The 20,978-nt window shown below is 52.9% G+C and overlaps 11 protein-coding genes across 11 annotated transcripts; 5 read left to right on the plus strand and 6 right to left on the minus strand.

Moving 5' to 3' along the window:
- Positions 1–110: 110 nt before the first annotated feature.
- CLAFUR5_04165 (uncharacterized protein) lies at positions 111–1,635 on the minus strand (the record flags this gene model as incomplete). Its single annotated transcript, XM_047903313.1, has 3 exons — positions 111–544; positions 1,434–1,489; positions 1,574–1,635. The coding sequence occupies 3 exons, from the start codon at positions 1,633–1,635 to the stop codon at positions 111–113; spliced, it is 552 nt and encodes a 183-aa protein (XP_047761178.1).
- Positions 1,636–1,931: 296 nt separating this feature from the next.
- Positions 1,932–2,158, minus strand: CLAFUR5_04166 (uncharacterized protein; the record flags this gene model as incomplete). The annotated part of the gene is made up of 2 exons (XM_047903314.1): positions 1,932–2,078; positions 2,138–2,158. The coding sequence occupies 2 exons, from the start codon at positions 2,156–2,158 to the stop codon at positions 1,932–1,934; spliced, it is 168 nt and encodes a 55-aa protein (XP_047761181.1).
- A 3,752-nt stretch (positions 2,159–5,910) lies between these two features.
- CLAFUR5_04167 (uncharacterized protein) lies at positions 5,911–6,732 on the minus strand (the record flags this gene model as incomplete). The annotated part of the gene is made up of 1 exon (XM_047903315.1): positions 5,911–6,732. One exon carries the CDS (start codon positions 6,730–6,732, stop codon positions 5,911–5,913), a length of 822 nt encoding a protein of 273 aa, XP_047761180.1.
- A 1,987-nt stretch (positions 6,733–8,719) lies between these two features.
- On the minus strand, positions 8,720–9,544 carry CLAFUR5_04168 (uncharacterized protein; the record flags this gene model as incomplete). The annotated part of the gene is made up of 1 exon (XM_047903316.1): positions 8,720–9,544. The coding sequence occupies one exon, from the start codon at positions 9,542–9,544 to the stop codon at positions 8,720–8,722; it is 825 nt and encodes a 274-aa protein (XP_047761177.1).
- A 1,096-nt stretch (positions 9,545–10,640) lies between these two features.
- On the plus strand, positions 10,641–11,003 carry CLAFUR5_04169 (uncharacterized protein; the record flags this gene model as incomplete). The annotated part of the gene is made up of 3 exons (XM_047903317.1): positions 10,641–10,702; positions 10,788–10,838; positions 10,898–11,003. The coding sequence occupies 3 exons, from the start codon at positions 10,641–10,643 to the stop codon at positions 11,001–11,003; spliced, it is 219 nt and encodes a 72-aa protein (XP_047761176.1).
- A 1,028-nt stretch (positions 11,004–12,031) lies between these two features.
- CLAFUR5_04170 (Peroxisomal biogenesis factor 2) lies at positions 12,032–13,480 on the plus strand (the record flags this gene model as incomplete). The annotated part of the gene is made up of 1 exon (XM_047903318.1): positions 12,032–13,480. One exon carries the CDS (start codon positions 12,032–12,034, stop codon positions 13,478–13,480), a length of 1,449 nt encoding a protein of 482 aa, XP_047760462.1.
- A 298-nt stretch (positions 13,481–13,778) lies between these two features.
- CLAFUR5_04171 (uncharacterized protein) lies at positions 13,779–14,720 on the plus strand (the record flags this gene model as incomplete). The annotated part of the gene is made up of 1 exon (XM_047903319.1): positions 13,779–14,720. One exon carries the CDS (start codon positions 13,779–13,781, stop codon positions 14,718–14,720), a length of 942 nt encoding a protein of 313 aa, XP_047760463.1.
- A 459-nt stretch (positions 14,721–15,179) lies between these two features.
- CLAFUR5_04172 (uncharacterized protein) lies at positions 15,180–15,850 on the plus strand (the record flags this gene model as incomplete). Its single annotated transcript, XM_047903320.1, has 2 exons — positions 15,180–15,476; positions 15,536–15,850. 2 exons carry the CDS (start codon positions 15,180–15,182, stop codon positions 15,848–15,850), a joined length of 612 nt encoding a protein of 203 aa, XP_047760460.1.
- A 696-nt stretch (positions 15,851–16,546) lies between these two features.
- Positions 16,547–18,832, plus strand: CLAFUR5_04173 (uncharacterized protein; the record flags this gene model as incomplete). The annotated part of the gene is made up of 3 exons (XM_047903321.1): positions 16,547–16,707; positions 17,400–17,635; positions 18,603–18,832. 3 exons carry the CDS (start codon positions 16,547–16,549, stop codon positions 18,830–18,832), a joined length of 627 nt encoding a protein of 208 aa, XP_047760461.1.
- A 152-nt stretch (positions 18,833–18,984) lies between these two features.
- On the minus strand, positions 18,985–20,317 carry CLAFUR5_04174 (putative aldose 1-epimerase; the record flags this gene model as incomplete). The annotated part of the gene is made up of 3 exons (XM_047903322.1): positions 18,985–19,119; positions 19,173–19,947; positions 20,001–20,317. The coding sequence occupies 3 exons, from the start codon at positions 20,315–20,317 to the stop codon at positions 18,985–18,987; spliced, it is 1,227 nt and encodes a 408-aa protein (XP_047760458.1).
- Positions 20,318–20,714: 397 nt separating this feature from the next.
- On the minus strand, positions 20,715–20,942 carry CLAFUR5_20030 (uncharacterized protein; the record flags this gene model as incomplete). The annotated part of the gene is made up of 1 exon (XM_059462886.1): positions 20,715–20,942. One exon carries the CDS (start codon positions 20,940–20,942, stop codon positions 20,715–20,717), a length of 228 nt encoding a protein of 75 aa, XP_059318958.1.
- Positions 20,943–20,978: the final 36 nt, after the last annotated feature.

Here is a 20,978-nt window from a genome sequence, read left to right on the forward strand (position 1 = left end):
AGCACCCTTCTCTTCTCATCACTTCGCTTTGTGGCTCCGGCTGAGGCTGTTCGGGAGGCCATCCGGTATCAATGTTGTCTGCAGACGGAGGCGTAGGCGGTTGCTTTTGATTAATCATGCCCTCTATATGCGACATGTCCGTATCGAGGTGCCATAGCCGGATCGTGTGGTGCATTGGGGTCCTTGATTCTGTTGATGTCCGCCGCATTGTCGGTAGTCTTCTTACTCTTGAAAGGCAGCCGACTATGCTCCTTCTTCTGTGTCGCGGCCGGGTCTTCGATTCTGTTGACATGTCCAGGGGCCAAATGGTCCCACAGATCAGCATATTTAAGGCTCCGGTGCCTTGCGGCGGGCGCAGCCAGCTGATCTGTGAGGGCGACTTGGGCAGGACTCTTAGTGCTGTCCGCCTGAGTGAGGTGCGGACAACAAGCGGCGAAGGAAGCTCCAAGCAGAACGACTTCGAGCAATGCTGCCACCGGCCTGTCGAAGATGAGGTCCAGCTTGGTGTTGCGAGACAAGCCGACGACGGAACATCCAAGAAGGCCTGGATGTTGTTGTCAATCTGCATCCTTTGCCCTTTGTGCTCGTTCTCCAGGGCGGCCGTCGTGCCGTCATGTGATCTCCTGACGACACGACAGCGATGTCGATGAGATTGTTGCGCAGAGACGACATTCCGTTCCCAGTGGTCGGTCAGGACGGAGCTCTGTGGAGTGATGACATTAGTAAACTTCGAATTCAGTGCTAGAGTCGACAAAGCAGAGCCAGATCCAGCACAGAACCCATTGATGGTCCAGGCGTGAGGTGTCGTCGATGCTGATTGCCTTGTCAGAGTCAATCCCTAAAGACAGGATGGCAAAGCTTGAAGAACGCTTGAAGAACGCTGATGAGTATCACAGCAGAGCCAGTCTTGGTACAGCTGGAGCATGCGAGGTCAAGCATCCAAGCCTTGGGATACAGCTGTCACGGCGAGCGGGCCGGTGTATGAGCCAGCGCCAAGGTCATGCGCACCGAGATGAATGGGCCAACTTTGGGTACCATCCGATGTCGCCATGTGAGTGTTGGTGGTCATATTCAAGAAGCCGGGAAAGTCCGGGCGGGAAGTCGAGATCATGTGCAGGATGAGCCAGGGTGGAGATAGATATACCAGAGTTTTTGAAGGTACAACGTCGACAACTCAGACGACATTTCTGTGCTGTGTGGTGCAGTGGTATTGGGGGCTTACCTGCTTTGGTCATCCACATCAAGTGGTGCGGATGACCGACGAAGATGCTTCTTGGTGTCGTCTGAGGTGTCGGTCCACATTACTTTTTGCTGCGATGACACTGGCAGTGGACTGGCCGTCGAGGGTGGTGCCCAGTCTGGTGATATGGTGTTGGTATCTCGGCCGCAGAGAAGGTTTTCGGGTACGAGGCTGTCCATGAACACTCAGTCACGGCGAAGATCCTGCACGGAGAGGTCCGCGAAGCAGAAACCAATGCTTGGGCTGTCACTGTCCGGGAAATGGAGCGTGGCGCAGTTGACTATGAACTGTGTCAGTGAATAGATGTTCAACAAAGGGGTTGGAGCAACATACAGTTTTACGATAGCTGCACTGGCAACACCAGCAACGGACATGATGATGGTAGCGACCTTCATGATGCTGGAGGTCAGGTGTAGGTGTCGCTTGGTGGATGGAATGTGTGGCAACAGTCGCTGCCTGACGTGCACGACCTGCCATGGAACGCTCGTAGGCAAAGCCACCCATGGTGAGGCAATCGTTCAGCTCCTCTTAAATGGTGATCATGCTGGGTCGAAGGCGATCCATGTAGTGGTACACATGGTATATGCTCAGCTACTGCGAAGGAGGTCAGCGATGGTTGTGAAGGTGTGACGATTGCTCTGATACCATTCCGTTCAACACCCGAGAGGCGTATCTGGATCCATGTCATTGATTAGACCTTGATGATGTGCTTGTCCTCTTTCCAGAGCTCTGGACCAGATCGATTGATGGTTGGTTGGTTAGCCGGTTGATGAGTGTGGCTGTCTTGGCGGGGGAGCTTGCCGGTGATGGCTCGCTTGAACTTGGACAGGCCGACGTTCTTCACTGAAGCGAGAGTATCAGTGTATGTGACAGTGTGTATGTGATCCCTGTACTTACATGATTGGCGCTCTCGTTCATGGTCCAGAGTGTGTGTAGATCGTAATGGCAGACACTCGCAGACACTGCATGATGTCCGCCTCTCCTCGCGCCTCCACCGGTATTCGCTCCACCGCCTCCATCGCCGCCACCGGAGAAAGGGATTTGGAGAGGCCTGCTGGATATTGAAGCTGCACACCTCGTCCTGCAGACGCTGATGGCATCTCCGATCTTCCGCTGCGAAAAGCGTGCTGTGGTGGAATCGACGGCACGTTGCGAGTTCGTTTCGGGCGTAGTCGATGTTGAGTCTTCCCAATCCTCTTCATGCCTTCAAACGAGACCTGTTGTTGCTGAGCTGTTCACCGCCATCTTGGTACAGTCCGAGAGAGGTGCAAGTCTCGTTTGGCGAGCGAAGTAGGATCGGGAAGTGCTCACCGCCTTGAGCAAGGGCATAGGATGACCGACGAAGATGCTCCAGTGGCGCGATGGCCGAGCCTTTCCGAGTGTCAGTATGTGAACAACTCAGTGATTGTTGATGCTCAGACGTGCGTTGATGCTCTGTCCATCCGCGAGGCTCGTGAAGCCGGATGCAGGTGGTGGTCGAGAAGATGTCGAGAGTGATGTTGTGTTAGGCATGTCGAAGATAAGATGCTTCAATCGTCGAAGCAGAAGAGGCTGCCATCGATGGCGGAGGATGAAGACCTTGGTGTTTGTGAAGGAAGAGAAGAGGGAGAGAAGAAGCTGGAGAAGTGGGAACCGGCAACACTTGGCCGCTGCCGCATGACACTAGCTTTGTCCGTCAACACTGCATTGATCCTTGCTCACACAGACTGTGCCTACCGCCTCGTGCTACCCCAAAGCCCACTCCCTGTCTGATGGCAGAAGGCTCGTTCATGTATCACGGTTCCTCCGGATACGCAATGAGTGCGATGCTTCCTAGCAGAAGATTTGACGCTTGCTCCCTCTGAATTTCATCCTTTCTTGCTCCAGTAGACGGCTTGACGACTGCCTTTTCATGCCCAGCCGATGGTCGTGCTCAGTGCTCGCAGGCTGGTCATCGCCCACAGTACGCCGCGAAGCCATGATTGTGGGCAAGTACACGATACTGGGCGCACATGTACGCTGTCAAGAAGGAACAGCTACCATAATCTATGCGATGTGGCTACGCTTCAAGCGCTCGACGATTCCAAACGAGTTGTGTGTACGTGGCTGGGACCTGATAATAATTGAGATTGGATCATGCCATAGGACCAGATAATCAAGTCAAGACAATCTGAAGGCATGGATCTGCGCTGTACTGATCGTGCCCTCCTACGGCGTTGATGCTGCACACTTGCATCGTACCGCAAAATCGTTCCGCGTACGTGGGAAGCCGTTGCTGTCTTCGAGCTCTCGATGCCCAAGTCTATTCCCTCCAGAGATTGACCTTCACTATGCTTTCGTCCTTGCTAACAAGCAAGAGCTCACTCACGCTTCCTGCCGCCGGGAAGTGGGTCTTCTCATGCGGAACCCCTGTCAGACTGATGAACCCTTATATACAAACAGAATATCCATTTCTTCCAACCACGTGAGTGGCTTTAAGGTTCACGTGCGGGTCGAGAGCCGTGCTTCGGCCTTGTCCCTTCATTGACAAGTGCAGACCAAGGCTACTAGCTTCTCGTCTTGTTCTGCACTTGTCAGCGCAGGGTCAAGGTCGTGTCACGGCACTAGATCGGTAGATGTACTTCAAGACACCTGCGTGGTAAAAAGTAAACCATCAAATGGTTTCTTCCTGCTCTTCGGAGCAGGTCTTTTGCTCTTTCCATCTCAGAAGCACGGATCACTCTTTCTCAAAATTTTGCCTCTTCCCTTAAGCCGGCAGGTGGCACGGCTTTACGCCACTCGCGATTGAACAAGCTATTTATACTGAGAGACTCTGTCCGCCAATCAGCCACGTGGATACTGTTTGTAAGGTGCTGTTGTGTCGAGGTGGTTGCGAGGAAGTTCATGAACCTCCTTGCGGTAGTCACGACTACAGCAGTTACGACTGCACTGCCGAAAGCACTATAGTATCATGCATTCGGTAAAGCGTGGCTGAAAAGCAAACCATTCAGCTGGTTTCTCTGCACTACGGTGCGGTTCTTTTGCTACTTTCATGTCCTTGGTACGTTGATGGAATGCTTGGTGATAGACCATAGCTTGACACTGCCACCGTGGCCTAGCGTGCTTTGTTGAAGCTATCTATACTTAGTAAAGTTGTCTGCCGATCAGCCACGTGCACGCTCTTTGTATGCTGCTGTGGTGTTGCGGTGGCGGTAGTTACGACTACAGCAGTTACGACTGCGCTGCTGGAAACACTACAGCGCCATGCATTGAGTGGAAGCGTGGCACGACAAAAGTAAACCATTCAGTTGGTTTCTCTACACTTCGGTGTAGTTCTTTTGCATTTACTATGGTCGATTTGGCAGCGGGTTCGAAACATGTGTGCAGCCACTAAGCCCTTTTCGACGAATTCCCATGATCTTACACACGAGGCTCAGCTCATAGACAATACAGATTCCCATACTTCTTTTATCTTATCACGGTTGATGCTTTGTGTATACCGTCCTTCTTAGCTGCGTCCTACCGTGATGATCATACAGAGGGCGTGAGCACAGTGCAGCTGAGATCAGCTTTTAGTATTGAAGCCTCTGATATTTTGGCATTGGGGCAACGGTCCAGAGTCTCACTTCGCGCTTTCCTAGCGATCAGTGAGCTCTGAAAGTGAAGATAGTTAGCTCAGATGGAATCAGAACGATGCGCAAACCACGCAACTGACCCCCAATGAGCCTAATCAAACAACAGCAGCCATGGCCACCAACACTACCACGACCACAACCACAAACGACCCCGTCGATATGAAGCGCATGTATGCATTGGGCATAGCTTGCGGCGTCAGCTTCTTCTTGTTTGTCAGTTACAGCGGCTTGATTCCGAGCGTGGCTCATTGCTGACCGACACAGTTGTTTGTCGTCTCTTGTCGCTTCGTGCGAAACCGCCAGCAGTAGGAAGCCGTCCTGTTCATCACAAGGTCAACGAGCTAAGACATTTCGAAAAACAGTCGCCCAGCCTTGACGACCCCTTCCAACATCCAGCTGAGGAACATGCCAGCACAACCACCACAAGCGCATCTTCGATGAGAACGAATGGTCAATGGGACCAGGGCTGTCAGTGTGACTCCAGGGGAGGCTGCAGTCGCAAGAGGAGGTCATCAGCCTTGTGCATGCGTATAAAATGCTGGAGACCTTTGGATTCGTGCTTCGGCGAAAGTAAGCGATCAATCTTTGTTACGTAGCGGATGCTGCGATGGGCGTGAAGTGAGGAACATGCTCCGCGGTAAGCACGCGTGGTCAAGACAGCGATATCAAGAGCTCAAGGCGACCATGCACCGTATGAGCACCCTCGACTGCTAATACAGAGATGTTGGAAAGGTAGTGGGTACGGCATGCAAGATTTTCGTCGATCAACTTACAAGGATCCTGGTCAGCTTTCCGTACTACGGGTCAATGGTCGCGCTTGTGAAAGTCGGGGATGGGTATGGGCCAGCTTGGAAAGAGCCACCTCACGCTAAGACACCGATACTGGCACATGAACAGCGACTCTCGCCTTGTTGAGACACAACCGTCACAAGGAAGGCGATACAGCACGAGGCGTGATACAATATCCATCGACGGCATCTTGAGAAGTGCTGTCGGGACAGCTCTATGGCCATGGAAGCAACCTCCGATCGCCCTCTATCCGCTGCCGTCCCACAACCGGTTCCATCTCAGGTCTCTCTAATCATCGGTTCTATCTCGAGTCTCTCCTTCCCGTGCGGGTATCTCCACCTTCAATACCATTTTGTCGTTCGGCCATTCGCGACGCAGGAATCTTTCAACGTCGGCTATGGACGTCGGCCTGGCCCCACATCTCCAGCCTCCTTTGTCTTCCAGCCACAGGGTGTACCGATCTGAGGAAGTGACGAAACCTCGATGCGCAGCGGTGTTTTCGAAGACCGTATCCAGCACCTCCCTGACAGGAAACACCCCTCGTCGAACTGCCTGCTCCCCGACATAGGTCAGATCGAAGCAGACAATCACCGACTCGAGTGCTCCGCATATTGATAGCAGTCGGCGGATGATCTCCTTGCCCTTGAAATGCCACACGCCGGGCTGTCGGAATCGTGTAGTCTGTGGAGGAATGTACGCTTTACTCTCCACCCGAATATGCAGGCGCTTGATCTTGGACAGCAGCTCCACCTCCTCACTGGTCCATGATGGTGCTGATGGTCTGATCATCACCCCACGTCTGCCTGGGTTTGACTCGATGACTGTTGTGCGGTAGGTGAAGATGTTGTTGGCAAGGAGGGCATTGACTGCTTCATCTTGCATTGTTTTGTAGGGCTCCTGGGCATCAAAGACGCGCTCAACCTGAGCAATCAGCCAAATGAGGCCCCTAGCGCCACAAATGTTGATGAGTCGATTGTAGGTAAAGGCTAATTCGAGCACGCTTGTCCATAGTTCTGGTGGCATAGTGCTGTTCTTTTCGATGGTCTCGCTGAGAGTCATTTGCTTCAAGCTCTTGCGCGCAGGCTCTGGGGATGCACTTGGATCTGCCATGATGTTGAGGTGTCATGATCGTCCAAGAGCCGCTGCATTCGATATTCGAGCTCAAGCAAAACCGCACGCCGGGCCAACTTCGCCGCCATTTTGCGGGACTTCGAGCCAAGAACATGAGGAGCATCAGGTCGCACACAAACAAATCCAAGGCTCATGTTACTTAATTGGTACATGGACCGAAGGCGTCAACCTTGTATCAAAGGTCTCAAGGACAGCTCCAGCATCAGGTATAAGAATATAACGGCTTTGCCGCCAGAGGCGATGTGCTGACCGTAGATAGGACTCTATCCTACGCTCCCTGCCATGCGAGCCATTTTTCAGATCCCACTCTACAACTCGTGCGTTCTATCCCGCGATGAGCGCCATCCAGCATCGTGACTCGGATGGCATTATCTATGACCACAGCGCGTGGTTGTATCTATGGTACGACCGACCAACCCGATCAAGAAAAGCCGCCATCGAACACGCAAAGGCAGTGATCAACAAACTGTTCTCAAATGTGGACGCCATCTCACAGCATCATCCTTCCACCTCCAAGATGAAAGAACTCATGGCCGCACTCAATCGAGCCCTCTTCAATGGCAAGATTGCCCAGCACGCCGACTCCAGATGGGATGGATCAATGGGCCCGAATTCGTACGGCGATTGCACTGCCGAACGGCTGCACGGCCCCACGAAGAAGCTGTGCAGGGTAAAGATAAGGCTGAATCCCAACACACGCACCACTGGCCTCGAAGTCATCAATACACTGCTCCACGAGATGGTCCACGCTTTCAAGTTCATGTGTATATGTGCCACGGCCAGCATATGTAACTTTCGAGGCTGTCAAAGCCTCAGGGTTCCTATGAAGCTGGGCACCACTGGGCATGGCTTGTCGTGGCAGAGACTCGCCACAGCAGTGGAGGTTGCTGCGCGGGGGAGGTTAGGTGTCGTCGAAGTCCGCTTGGGACGGAACCGTGCTGCGGTGAAGGAGTGCTCAGTGGCACCGACGTTCAACGTCGTTACCGCTCGAGCATTCTTGACTGAATGCTTCACAGGCGAAGAGATTATAAGGGTGGATCGTCTCGTCGACAGGAGTCAGATGCACTGGACTCGCATTCACGCCACTCCAGAGGCGTCTTAGTCTGCGAAAGACATGGTTTAGCCCGGTGGGCGAAGGACTGACCCGTTGATCGACGATCTCGCCCGTGGGGGGCATTGAAAGGTCTGCGGAGGCCATCCAGTGCCTGATGCGCTGGATCGATGAGTGCATGGTTGTGTGAAGAGAGACGTTTACTAGCTTCAATGAACCAAATGTTATGTTTTTCTCAACTCAACCTTTTCATGGTGTCCACCTCCAGATTACTGTCTCGCAGCAACAGCAAGGCAGTCCGCCATGGTAGCACTGCGTCCAGGTCCATCTCATAATGCTCTCGGATCGCTGACTGTTGCCCATCGACAACTTCATCTCCAGCCTTGGTCGCCTCAGAAAATGCACGCATTTGGCACTTGGTATCCATGGTACTCGTTTGTTGTAAGTTATCGTACCATCACTGCTTGATACTCAACAGCTCTGATCTATCAGTGATGCAGCTGCCACCTTCTCTCGTCGAGCGATTCTGGTATACTGAAGGGGAGACGAGCGCATATCATCAGGATGTGACCCGGCTACCAGCCAGGTTGCCATATCAGACTGCAAGGATCAAAAGGAAAGTAGAGATAGTATAAGAGAGGGGATTGGGTTGAAAGAGACAGAATATGCGCGCTACGAGTGTCTAGAGAAGCACAGGCAAGGCCAAAGCTTGTAGGCATCGCTCTACTAGACTGAAGTAATCGTAAGCATTTGCGCGCCCCGTGCGCGACTCTCTCCTCTGCTTCGAGGACTCCCTTGTATCTCCACTTCTTGAGCGACCCCTAGACATCGACCACGTACGATGCTTGGAAGTATGCTGTTCGCGATATTAGCCACATTGAGCTTTCACGTATAGTTGTTGTAATTATCCTACCTTTACCATGATGTCAGAAGAAGCCCTGCGTACTCCAGGCTCATGAACAAAGCCCAATCATCCTCCTCCGAACTCGCCCTGTCCGTCCATGGCAACAGACGAGTCTTCCGCATGTAGTGGTTGATGTAAAACTGCACTATCGCAGCTTGCCTCGGACGTAGTACGGTGGTCAGATACTGATCAGAAGGCACTAAACCGCTGCCATTCATCTCGAATATCGCCTCTTCAAAACGTTGCAGGTCCACCGGGCAACGCATTTGTAGTTCGGCCATGAGTTCCACAGCATATGCCATCATCTGCCAATAGTACTTATTCCCAGTCTCTCCACACATCGCCGTCCAAACACGCATGCAGCGTGCTTGGCCACATAATCCCATACAGCAATGTTTCGAGAGTAGAGCATGGACGACCTCTTGGAGGACAGTGAGCATAATTGCCCAAGCGGAAGGCTGTCGGACGTCGATTCGAATGATGATCATGCCATTGGGATACGTCGTTGTCACTCCGAAGCTCTCGGGCATCAGAGTCCTACTCCAGACGAGGATGCAGCGCTTGTTGTTGCCGGGCTGATAGAAGGCTTGGTCGAGGAGGTCGAAGATGGCTTGGAAGGGAGCCAGGGTCAGGTTCTCGATATTGGCGTATCGCTCGATCTCGGTGCGGCTGTGAGAGAAGCAGGTTTGAAGGCGGTAGTAGCAGACAAATAGAATGAAGCCCCAGTTGTTGAGCCTCTGTCCTGAAGTAGCGGCAACGAAGGCGAGCATGCGAAGTATCATGGGTAGTGTACCGTCGTGCTCGTCGTTCCAGTCTTGCTGCGTTGGTAGGGACATCTTGTTTGCTTGATTGATACTTCTTTGTTAGGCTGGGAATGTACCAATGTAGAATGTGAAGAAAGTGGTGTTGGTCGGAGGTCGTGCGCCTCGGGAAGAATTCGGTGCGTGCACAAAAACGCGGCGGGAACGATCTGCCCACCGGCAACGGAAGATCTAGTACATCTAGAGACGAACAACATGTCTGACACTATGTTCTAGCTGACGAGAGCCTTCTCATATATGCCATTGCATCCTCCCCGGAAAAGGTAGCAATCACAGCATACAGCCTACCACTACAGGGATGGTGCAACGAGCGTGCCAGCCCTCCTCTCCTTGTACAGCAGCATCGAACTAATCGTCCGAACCAATAGCCCAACTCTCCATTACAGCTTCATTTTACTCGGACGAATGTGCCTCCCACTCCTTGTACTGCTCTAAGGCACCCTCATGTTCAATATCTTTCTCGCAAGTATTCTCGAATTTAATCGGCGAAGCAAAGATCACGGCCTTCTCGTCCAAGCCTGGTGCTGACGGACACTATTGAATGCGGCAGAGGCTTGCGATAGCAGTCGAGGGCCTGGTAAAAGGTGGTTTGAGAAGCAAGATTCGCCAGTCAGAAGGTGTAGGAATGCTGCTACGGAGGCCCAGAACACGAAGGCGTTGCTGGGTATGTGGGATCTGCTGCAGTCTCAACAAAGCCAGCGCGAGGTCGTGTGAACGCTACCAAAGGCGATAATTTCGGTCGTATTGAGGATGAGGATATTAGCTGATGAGGCAGGAGAGATTCATCGGCGAGAGGCGTCTTCGGCAAAGAGCATCGGTTTGAATGGTGTTTGCAGGTTGTTGGTTGCTCGATTCCGATAGATCACTCGGGGCATGAAAAGTCCTTCGTGCATCGCTCGAGCGACGGTACTGTTCCTGTTAGCTATGCGTATGCATCGACAAACCGTATGATAGCATCATGAGTACCATAGCGGATGTTGCAAGTCCATCGCCAACGTCCGCAACGCGAAACTGCAACGCCCCCTAGCCAGCGGCCAGTCCCGCTCCAAGCTGTAAACACTACAATTTTCATCCCCAGCTTGACACCTCTCGACCAAGACCATAAAAGAGCATGACCATCCACCACGTCGTCTTCTTTGGCCTCTGGGGCTACCAGATCTTCGCGATCCCGTGGTAAGCAACACACTCCACGCACTGCAGTCACCCGCAACGACAGCAGACCATCAAATCGTCCAACTCAGCTAACATCACCTCACAGCGCCGACAACACCGTGGGCCTAAGGCCAAACCCCAACGATCCGGAGTGGATGTAAGTTGCACAACCACCCGTCAATTCTCGAAGTACCCAATACCTGACGCTTATCATAGTCCCACCAACTGGGATCCGCGCGGCCTTGCGCCGCTCGATCGGCTGACCTGGTGGCAGAGCCCCATCGGGTGGCGGCTCGTTTGGGAGACGGAGGGGATGATGTAAGCACAGTCCTACTTTGGCGTTGGCATAGATGCTATGCCCCTGATTCACACTGCCATCGATCGACGAGCGGTACTTTATTGCCTGAGTGGAGCGCTGATCGATGTCATAGAATGCTTGGCGCGCCGTGGTACGCGGTCACCCTGGGCCTCTGGCTCAGCGGCATGGTTTGGTGAGTGAGAATGTCTTCCTTGCTGCCCCTTCATCTACACAATATGTTCTGTGCGTCCTGGATGCTCTACCTGGACCGTCTCTGGAAGGGCTAGCTCTGTTGTCAATCGTCTTGGAAACACTGCGTCAGGCTGCAGCTCAAGCCTACACAAGAAGTACTGCTGCTGGATCTGGCTCCATGGGTCCCAGGCTCCGACCCTCATTCGGTCGCGGTCACCTCCGACGTTGGCTTTGATCGCTTGCACGGATATGCCTCGAGCTCAGTCAACCTTCCCAGCATCGCACTAGAGCTTTCGGTGGTCAAGACCTCCTCTTCTAGAACGAATGTATCCTTCCTGGGGCGCCTCTCCAACCGAAATCGTCGCCCCAAGCGATGAGCCCTCAAGAATCCGCAATGCACTGAGCATTGGTGTCAGACTTTCGGCCATCAGCCCAGGACTTTTCCTCGCATATTAGCGCCCCAAGCCATGGTCTCAACGACATTCCAGGCGCCCTTCCTGGCGATTTTATCGCCCCAATCCACGAGCCCTCCAGGAATCCTGGAGCACTGAGCATCGATGTCAGGCTTTCGACCTTTGGACCCCGACTGCTCTTCGCATAACATAGCCCGCAGCACTGCTTTCCGTGACATTTGGGAGCCCTCTCGACGATCCGATTGTCATTGTACACTGGAAGGGACAAGATGAAGTCGCATCTGGATCCACCAGGCTGGGATTGGAAGGCACGGACCGACCACTTTCACTTTGTTCCGGAATCGCCGAACCTCGGCAGATGACCCAATTCCCGAATGTTTCTCACCACAACACGCACGACACGTTCTCCTACATCCTTACTGCCTGTAATGCTGACATGTTGGTGAGATGGCAGACTTCGCAGGCGCACAAAGACGCATATTGGAGAGACGAGCCGCGAGAGAACAGGCGATAGCAGCCGAGTCGCGAGCATACCAAGACACACGAACCGAGCAACTGACACGGCTACCACCCACGATCCGCACCTACGCATACGACTTACTACAATACTACGACCTCCTCAAATCGCCATACGGCACATCACCAGCGTTTCGTGTGGGACAGGTCGACGCAGAGCTTCTCGACGAAGCATTACTGGGTTTACTACGAAAACAGGCGGGAGAAGGCCTGAAACTGTTCGGCGCACACCTCAAGGACGACTGGAACGCCGAAATCACCGCTCTACTATGCATTGTATACTGGAAGCTGTCAATATGGGATCATGGGACCAGCTACGGAGCGTCTCTGCAAGGCCTGAAATACATCGATGCACGCGGGAAGGACATCTTCGAAGCAGAACGAATGCGCAAAGACGCAACAAAGCTCCAGCGAGCACTCTACGGACTCATCACAGTCGTCGGCCGATACGGCTGGACACGATGGGAGGAACGACTCTCAAGCCTGGAAAACGGCTACGACGAACCATCCCCACTGATCAAACGATTGAGCCAAGTGACAACATACGCCAGCACGACACGCAGCATCACCTCTTTCCTCTCCTTCCTCGTCTTCCTCTACAACGGACGATACCGCACTCTTACAGACCGAATACTCCGCCTCCGCCTCGTCCCCTCCTCCAATCAGACCAGCAGAGAAGTCTCCTTCGAATTCCTCAACCGACGACTAGTCTGGCACGCCTTTACCGAATTTCTTTTGTTCCTCCTCCCCCTCGTCGGAATCAGCAGATGGCGAAGATGGCTATCAAGAGCATGGAAGAAGACGAAAACAACAACGATCAAGCTCTTTTCAGGAGCACCTACAGATGAAGAAGACGAAGACGACGACATACAGAAGGGAGAACTGAGCTTCTTACCTGAACGAACATGCGCAATATGCTATCAAGATCAGAACCCAACAGGCGGGCAATCTGAGCAGGACATCATCTCTTCTTCGGCAGCAGCAGCAAACAGCGGTATCACTGGATCCGCAATGACAGATATCACAAACCCATACCAAGCAGAATCTTGTGGCTGCATCTACTGTTTCGTGTGCCTGGCACAACGAATCGAAGCCGAAGAAGGCGAAGGATGGGTATGCTTACGATGTGGAGAGATTGTAAAGGAATGCAGACCATGGCATGGAGATGTGGTGGTGCGACGGGAGAGACGAAGTACAGATGTCAGCACGAAATCGGGCAGCAGACCCAGTAGTAGGCGAAAAAGCGTAATGTTTGATTTGGATGCGGAGAAAAGAGCTCTCGAGGACGAGGAACGGGAAGATTCTGCGATGGAGACTGTCGATCCCATGCCTATAGAAGAGGCTGAATGGGAGAGAGATGACCATAGCGATGATGAATGAAAGGACAGCACGAGGCGCTCCTCGTGTTGGCCGCTTCCTCTTTCAAGCCCCAGGCAGTCGACATGGCTGCTTGGCACCTCTACATTCAGAGTATTCGTGGACCTGAAGCGCTCCGAGAAGCGTTTACAAAGCCTTTGGAACTCCGTCATCCAACCTTCCGCATTGGTCTTGGCACTGACTGCGGCTCTTCGTGGCATTTTAGGCAGCATCGAAGGATTGCCCCGCTCAACCGTCTACCACGATATCTCACGGCAACGAACTGGCTCGCGTCTGCATCTTCCTTTCTGCAATTTCCACGATGTGGTCTCCTCGAAAGACCAGGTCGCAAACTCGCGGTAAATCGCCAAATGCAAGCAGTTCCACAGCGGAGCATGTTGAGAGAGATGTACATCCACCGTTGAAAGCGACGAATACTGCGCCTGTGACTTGGCTACCTCTAAGTTCAGATGCAATGCTGAAGCAGGTACAAAGGCTACCGACGCACGAAGCCGATCTATTGCTTCTGAAGCAGCGTAAGCTGCAGGACGAGAACGCTCAAGTTCCAACCTTCATTAAGTCGTCACAGGCATCTGGCAGAGCCAACGACACGGCGCTGGCTCAAGCGGCAGCAGCAACTCTCGTCTTCGCCCATGAAGCTGCAGGAACAGCAGTTTGCATATCACCGACTGGTCTGATCTTGACATGCTCGCACTGCATTGCAGAAACGAAACAGGACTACAAAAGAGGCAAGAAGTCCTGGCTCCTCTTCACCTCAGGCGATCCAGTTCAAGCCAGAGCCGTAGCCTGTGATCCATATCGAGACCTCGCCTTACTGCAGGCCATCGCTGCTCCGTCTTCGTTCACGAAATTTCCGTTCATCCGCCTGGCGGCTACGTCACCAAAGCCCAACAGCCAGCTTCTTTGTATAGGCCATCCTGGTAGCGAAGATCTCGAAGCCGACACATCTGGGATCGCCACTGACTATGATGTACTACACATCAGCGAAGGTCGTTTTCGTGGGCTGGCTGTAGATCAGGATGCCCAGGACAATTCGGAGATTGGGGCGCTGATGCATGATTGCTGGACTCATTGGGGACATTCGGGTGCGCCGCTTATTGAGAAAACCAGTGGTAAGCTGATCGGCTTGCATTCCAGCTGGGATGATGAGACGGGAATGAGAAGGGGAGTGGGCTGGGAGGCTCTCAAGGCGTTTCTGGACGAGAACGTGAAAGATCTGGAGCCCTTGGCCCATGTAATGTGAGAGCGAGTGCGAAGTGCGATTCTCGTCATCAGGCGAGGTAAGCGTCAGATGCTGCACAGGGTCTCCGGATGGCGCCGTGGTACCAATTGAGCACGACAGCTTAAGGCTGAAACTTCCACACGTACTTGCCGGATGCAGGTACTAGACACGCCTGCATTGATGACCTTGGCGAGAACTCCTGAGCACAGCACATGGCAATGGCTTGCGATCTCTATTGTGCTTCTCGTGTCGAGAACGTAGACGATTTGCCCATACCACGAGTGGTGTATCACTGCCATGCCTAGTAAGTACACTTCCGATATGGCTTCGCTATGGCGCTCAGATTCCGGGAACCCTGGAACCGCAGGATACGACGTCGTTGTATAAAGACGTCAACTCCAGCGTCTATCATCAAAGCACATTTCAACAAGACATTCGAGCTTCAGCGAACATCAGCAACTTCGTCTCCCCTAGTTCACCATGAAGACCACTTTCATCGCCAGCCTTTTTGCCTTTGCGGCCCTTGCACTTGCCACACCCGCTCCTCAGGAGGTCTCCATCTCCACGATCTCCAAGGAAGATTCGGCGGCACTCAAGAAGGGACCCAAAGATGACTCTTCCTGGTCAGGTCTGGATGACTCCCAAGCCAGATCAGTCTGCAACTCCTGGCGCAATATCTATGGCAAAGGGAGCAAGTATAAGGACACCTGCAACAGCATCTTGACCAATGACTTCGAGGCATACTCGTGCTCGACACAGACAACTTGGGGCAAGAGGGCAAGTCTTGACTGCCGTGCGACTCATTCATGGACCCCGAACTGACCCGTGATTCACAGCCAACCAGCAACTGCCAACTCTGCAACTCCCGCGACGTCTTCACCAACGACATTCTTAGCTCGCTGCCCAAGCTCGCAGAAGCCAAAATCCTCAGCTACTATTACACCAAGAAAACCGTCATTCTCTATGCCAACATCCGCTTCCAGAAGAGCAGGGACTTCGTCGCTGTGATCTTCATGATCACCACCGAGTGGAGCAAGAAGAAGGGCGTGCAGATCAGCAAGATTGAGTATGAGTACGATACTTTGGATTATGTCACCAACTATGACTCCAAGAAGAAGTGCTCGGCGCTGCCTTTCAAGGGCAATTGGTGAGCTAAGCACTTGGTGCCGAGAATGATAGCGGGAGGCGGTCTGTGCTTTCAACAGCGAAGTCACTCCTTCAACCCACGGCAGGACGATGTATTATCCACGATAGCAGTATCTGTACATTGCAAATCTTGGGAAAGTGGAGCTTGGCATCTCATAGCCCGTGATGAAGTGAGTACTGCAGGACAGCAATCATCCCAATGTTTCGGAATACGGACAAGTACCAGGACGCCTGGATTTTGACAGGTGGATGCCCCTGCACGAAACGACAGCGACTAGCTGTCCGAATTGTTACCAGCTTCTGAGACCGTAAGACTAACACGATCATACCTACCTCTCATCAACTATGGATCCATCTCCCGCGGACGAAGTCGGCCTAGATTGATTTCCGCCAAAGTTACTGAAGTACCAGCGAACTTCTTCCTGTCCGAAGAAGGTCGACATGAACTCATAATGTAACAGAAACTGCGGTTGGAGCACTTGGTTGGCCACAGTCCCGCTCACTACTCCATGCATCCGCGCAATGCCAAAATTTGCAGGGAAGGATAGCCAGTCTCTTGCAAAAAGCTCCACCCACAGAGCAAGCTGCTGCCACGCCTATCCATGACCGCTTCTCCCTATACTCATCCAGTGGAAGCAGGCAGAGGTGTTATTGTTGTTGAGTCCACATCTCGCATCGCAGATGTACACTCGTATGCAGGCATGGCATATCTCGTGAATCAGAGTGGACAGAATGACTCGCCAGGTCTGACATCTGTCTTGATTGATGTACAGGCGGAGACGACCGTCGAGGCCCAGGTCGACATAGCCACAAGGCGCGAGTACCTGAGTGTCGCTGTAAAGTACCAACGGACAATGCTGTGGTATGTCGAGGTCGACGATCGCTAGGCAGAGGCGAAGGTACATGGTCTGCATCAGATTTAGCGACGGGAAAACGCCAAAGGGGGTGTCGAAAACCGGATGGATCTGCTAGAATTAGTGTCGTCTGAGGAATATGTGCTGACTGCGCCGGTATTCATGTTACTTACATTTTGCATCACTAGATTCCATCGGAGTTGCGATTGTGACCGCCTTTGGGACCACACTAGTTCGTGTATTCGATCGCCAGCCGCGGGTATGCTCAGCGAAGGAGCATGCCAAAGGTGATTGAGCGGAGCTGCCATTCAAGAAGGTGTTCAATCAACAGAGGGATCGCTACTGTGAGCTGATATCGCTGTCGAAGCGCTGGGAGCCGGGTTTTGCTGCTGTAACGTGTTTGCAGCATGCCCGGCAAACAGTGTACTAGGCCCTTCCTTCTACGCAGCGTTGAATGACTGTAACGTCCACGCCTGGAGAAGAAAGACTTCTACGCATATTGTCTCGTGCAGACAAGATCCGTACATAGATCTGAGCAATAGGTTTCATTGAACTCACTTGTTCGCCCGGTCTTCCAGCGGACAATCAGCGCCATGTGAATCAACGACTTCTAGCCTCCTTACAATCTTCGCTCTTGTCGATCATCTTGATCTCAAGCCTATACGAGAGCTCAATAACTTCAACGGACTACACCGATCAGGGCTCCTCAACGCTTCGTCAACTCTCCAACAGTCGCCCAAGCTCCCAGTGACGAGCCTCCCATCGCACCAGAAAGCCCAGATACCCTGGGAACAACTGATCAACATACTCAGACGTGGGCACCACCCCAGAAGCTTCCAAATCGTCCACAAACGCAGTCACCCTACCCAGATCAAGCTCTGTCCCATACACTTCTGCCGCAAGATTCCATAAGACCCTCGACAAACTCTGCCAATAGTACGCATGTCCAGTCTTCCCATTGAGCTTCTCCCATACATCTCTACATGTCTGCGCTCTGCATGGGCACGCATAGGCGTATCTCACCGCTATGGCGTGTGCGAGCTCATGTAGGAAAGACTCCATGATACCTACGAACGTGGTATGGTGTGCGTCTGCAGGGTCAAGCTCTATGGTTACAAGATTTTTTACCATGCTTGTTCTGCCTCGAAGCTTACTTCCTTTTGGTCCGGTGTAGAGACCACGAGTCCAGATCAGTCGAACTTGGGGATAGCGAGACATCGTGAAGTACAGCGGTGCCAAGATGTGCATGGCAGGTTGGAATGTGAGAGTGTCCATTTGCTCCAGAGCGGTCCAGAGAGCTTCGTAGGTATTGTGATTGCCCGCCAGTACCTCTTCGATGTCCTCGCGGCATCGAACTAGCCGTGTTTTGAAGGTGTTCAAAGAACTGTTCTGTGCCTGTGCTGCCATGTCAAGGAGTCCGATACGATATGAAAGGCCGTGATGGAGCTCGTGAAGAACATCTTGAGGGCCTGGAAGCGACATCTTTGTGTCGTAAGCGAAGCCACCGCCACAGCGCAACTCCAGCCTTATACGGCGAAAGGAATGTTTGCTTGCTGTGCTCGTCGATTATATCTGAAGTGAAGAACATTCTGCGTCCGATTGTGGACAGCGTTCCCGTTGTCTGCCTCCGTTAGCCTAGGTGAGTTTCTGATAGATATCACTTTAGCTCTGAGTGTCAGTGAATTCACCTCGATGTATTGCGACGTACTGCAACCTCACCTACAGCTATGCCCAGCTGTGCCCACTTCCACAATCCTGACATCGATCAATGCAGTAGCATCAAGCCATAGTACTCAATTCTCCATCAAATACCACTAGCATACCCCTCCCTCCCTCCCGTAACAAACAGTAAGTTTTCATCCTCTACCCATCGCTACGTACACCATCCTAACTCCCTTTCAAGTGACCAACTTCACCACCTTCCACGCCACCCTCCCACCAGCACAGCTCGCCCTCATGCGCGAGTACGAAGCAATGCGCCAAGCGTACATCTCGGCCATTGGCCAAATCACCGAGCTGGAGGAGAAGCTGGAGAAGGAGAAGAAGAAGCTTGTGATTGTGAAAGTGGTGGGCGTGAGGGTGTTGAGAGTGGTGCGGGCTGTGGATGTGTTGCAGAAGGAGAAGATGGACTGAGGTGGTGGGTGAGGCTGTAGGGGTTTAGGCAAGGGGGGGGGGGTGGTCGGTGGAGGAGGTATAGCGTAAAGCGGCGCTTCGTTACTTCATGATATTGACCAAACATTATGTCTCTGCTACGGAAGCGGCCTTGCGAGGGTTATCGTTGCCTACTACTGCTGTGTAAGCTTCGACGCCGCCGGGACGCTGAACTTGAACTTGGCCATGTTAACAGCCGGCTCCGTCGTAGGCGTGAAGACCTGATACTGATCACGGCCCCATTGCGGGTTGTTGATACCATCGATCCACTATAAATATAGTCAGCATATGCTTCCATCACTATGCAACCATCTATACTCACATCCTGCGTCTCAATCACAATACATCCAAACTTCTCCACAAACGTGGTCTGACCCTCGATATGGTTCTGGCTAGCCTTGACCGGGATCGTGCCATTCTGTCCAACGCAAGTGTAGATCTGCAAACCGTTCATGTTGGTCGAGACATCGAGCTGGATGCCGGAGCTGGGGGAGTAGGTGTGGAGGACGTTGAAGTTGGGATCGTATTGGCCGGCGTATGGTGAGCGGTCGTTGATGAAGGCGTTGTCGATGCCGACACAGCCGGTACCGCAGAAGTCTGAGCCGTTGGTCTTTTCGATGTTGTCACCGATGATGGTGGGCTTTTGGAAGTCGAGGCCAGTTCCTTTGGTGACACCAATTCTGCCATTCGGTACGAGGATGCCATCGGTCTGGATGTAGCGGTCGGCGTATGGGAGCTGAAGAGTGTCGTTCAGGATCGTGATGGCGTCGTCGTCGATGAATGCGCCGATGTTCCAGTAGATGTGGTGCGAGAGCATGATTGGAGTGGCTTCGTCGATTGGGATGGAGACGAGACGAGAGACGAACTCTTGCTCGTCGTTCACGCTGAAGGTGCCGACGTTGAGGACAGAGCCTGGGAAGCCTTCAAGTGCATCGTCGTAGAAGGAGAAGGTGATGCTGTTGTTCGTGTGCGAGACAACAGTCCAGTTGCGCTGATCATAGCCTACGTCGCCACCGTGCAGTGTATTCGCGCCACCGTGCTCGTTGGTAGGGATGTGGGAAGTCTCGCCGTCGATTGTGAATGTGCCGTTCTTGATTCTGAAAAGACGAGTCAGCTGAAGCGCTTTCCGGGCATGTTGGAGTTCCCTAACCTGTTCGCATATCTTCCCACCACAGCTCCGAAGAAAGTATGGTTGGTTTCGCTGTCAATCAGGTACTGCGATCCCTCATCATAGCCCACCGCCACATCCTGAGCCTGCCCATTCTTGTCGTTCACATAGAGGTCCGTCAAGCGAGCTCCGTACGGGATGAAGGAAGCATTGATGCCTTGCGCGCTGATGGTGAGCTTCTCGAATGCGTTGCCGGAGAATGGAGGGTATGGAGAGCTCGAGTCGGAGCTGCCATAGCTCGACTGTGCCGATGCGACAGCTCCTGCTGCGAGAAGCAGTGATCCTGTGGTTGTCCGCATTGTCGTGGGTATTCTGTGTTCCGGCTGGCTTGTGAGATCTTGCCGACTCGAATGACAGCGAAAAGCGACAAAAGACACTAAATCTCAGCTCGCGACTCTCACGACATCTTCTCGCGTCTTATAAGCTTACATGGTTCACCCCAATGCAGGAACAAGACGAGCAGTGACGAAGCTTGACCACACGACACGGTGGAGATCCCGGTCCGCAGCACCTTCACCTTTCCCGAAGCACTCGTCCGCCTTTAAGCGATCCACTCACAACACATGCACCCTCACCCTCTACCCCAACCTCCTCCACGTGCGGAGTAACATGGGCCCCAGGATCACGATGTAGCCGGACGGGTAAAGATCGCTGCTGAGATGACGGAGAAACTCTTTGCGCGAATCCAGTGACTGGCTACAACGGTTCACGACACAGCAAACACGAAGGAATACCGTCCTTACGTGGAAGCGACATGAGGTGCTGTAGCGTACTCCATCGTGTTGGCAGACAAGAACGTGGCTTCATAGCTTCGGAAAGTCGACGTGCAGTTCTTCCCGGACTCATCTGGCCAGAGACATGTTGGACGACACACATCAGCGCGGTGCACTCGACGAGCACAGCAGACCACTGGTGCGAGATCATTCTTCTGCAAGGTCCTATGGTACGAAGTGCAAGAAA

This window comes from Fulvia fulva, chromosome 4 (genome assembly GCF_020509005.1).
Source record: "Fulvia fulva chromosome 4, complete sequence".
Taxonomy (NCBI): domain Eukaryota; kingdom Fungi; phylum Ascomycota; class Dothideomycetes; order Mycosphaerellales; family Mycosphaerellaceae; genus Fulvia; species Fulvia fulva.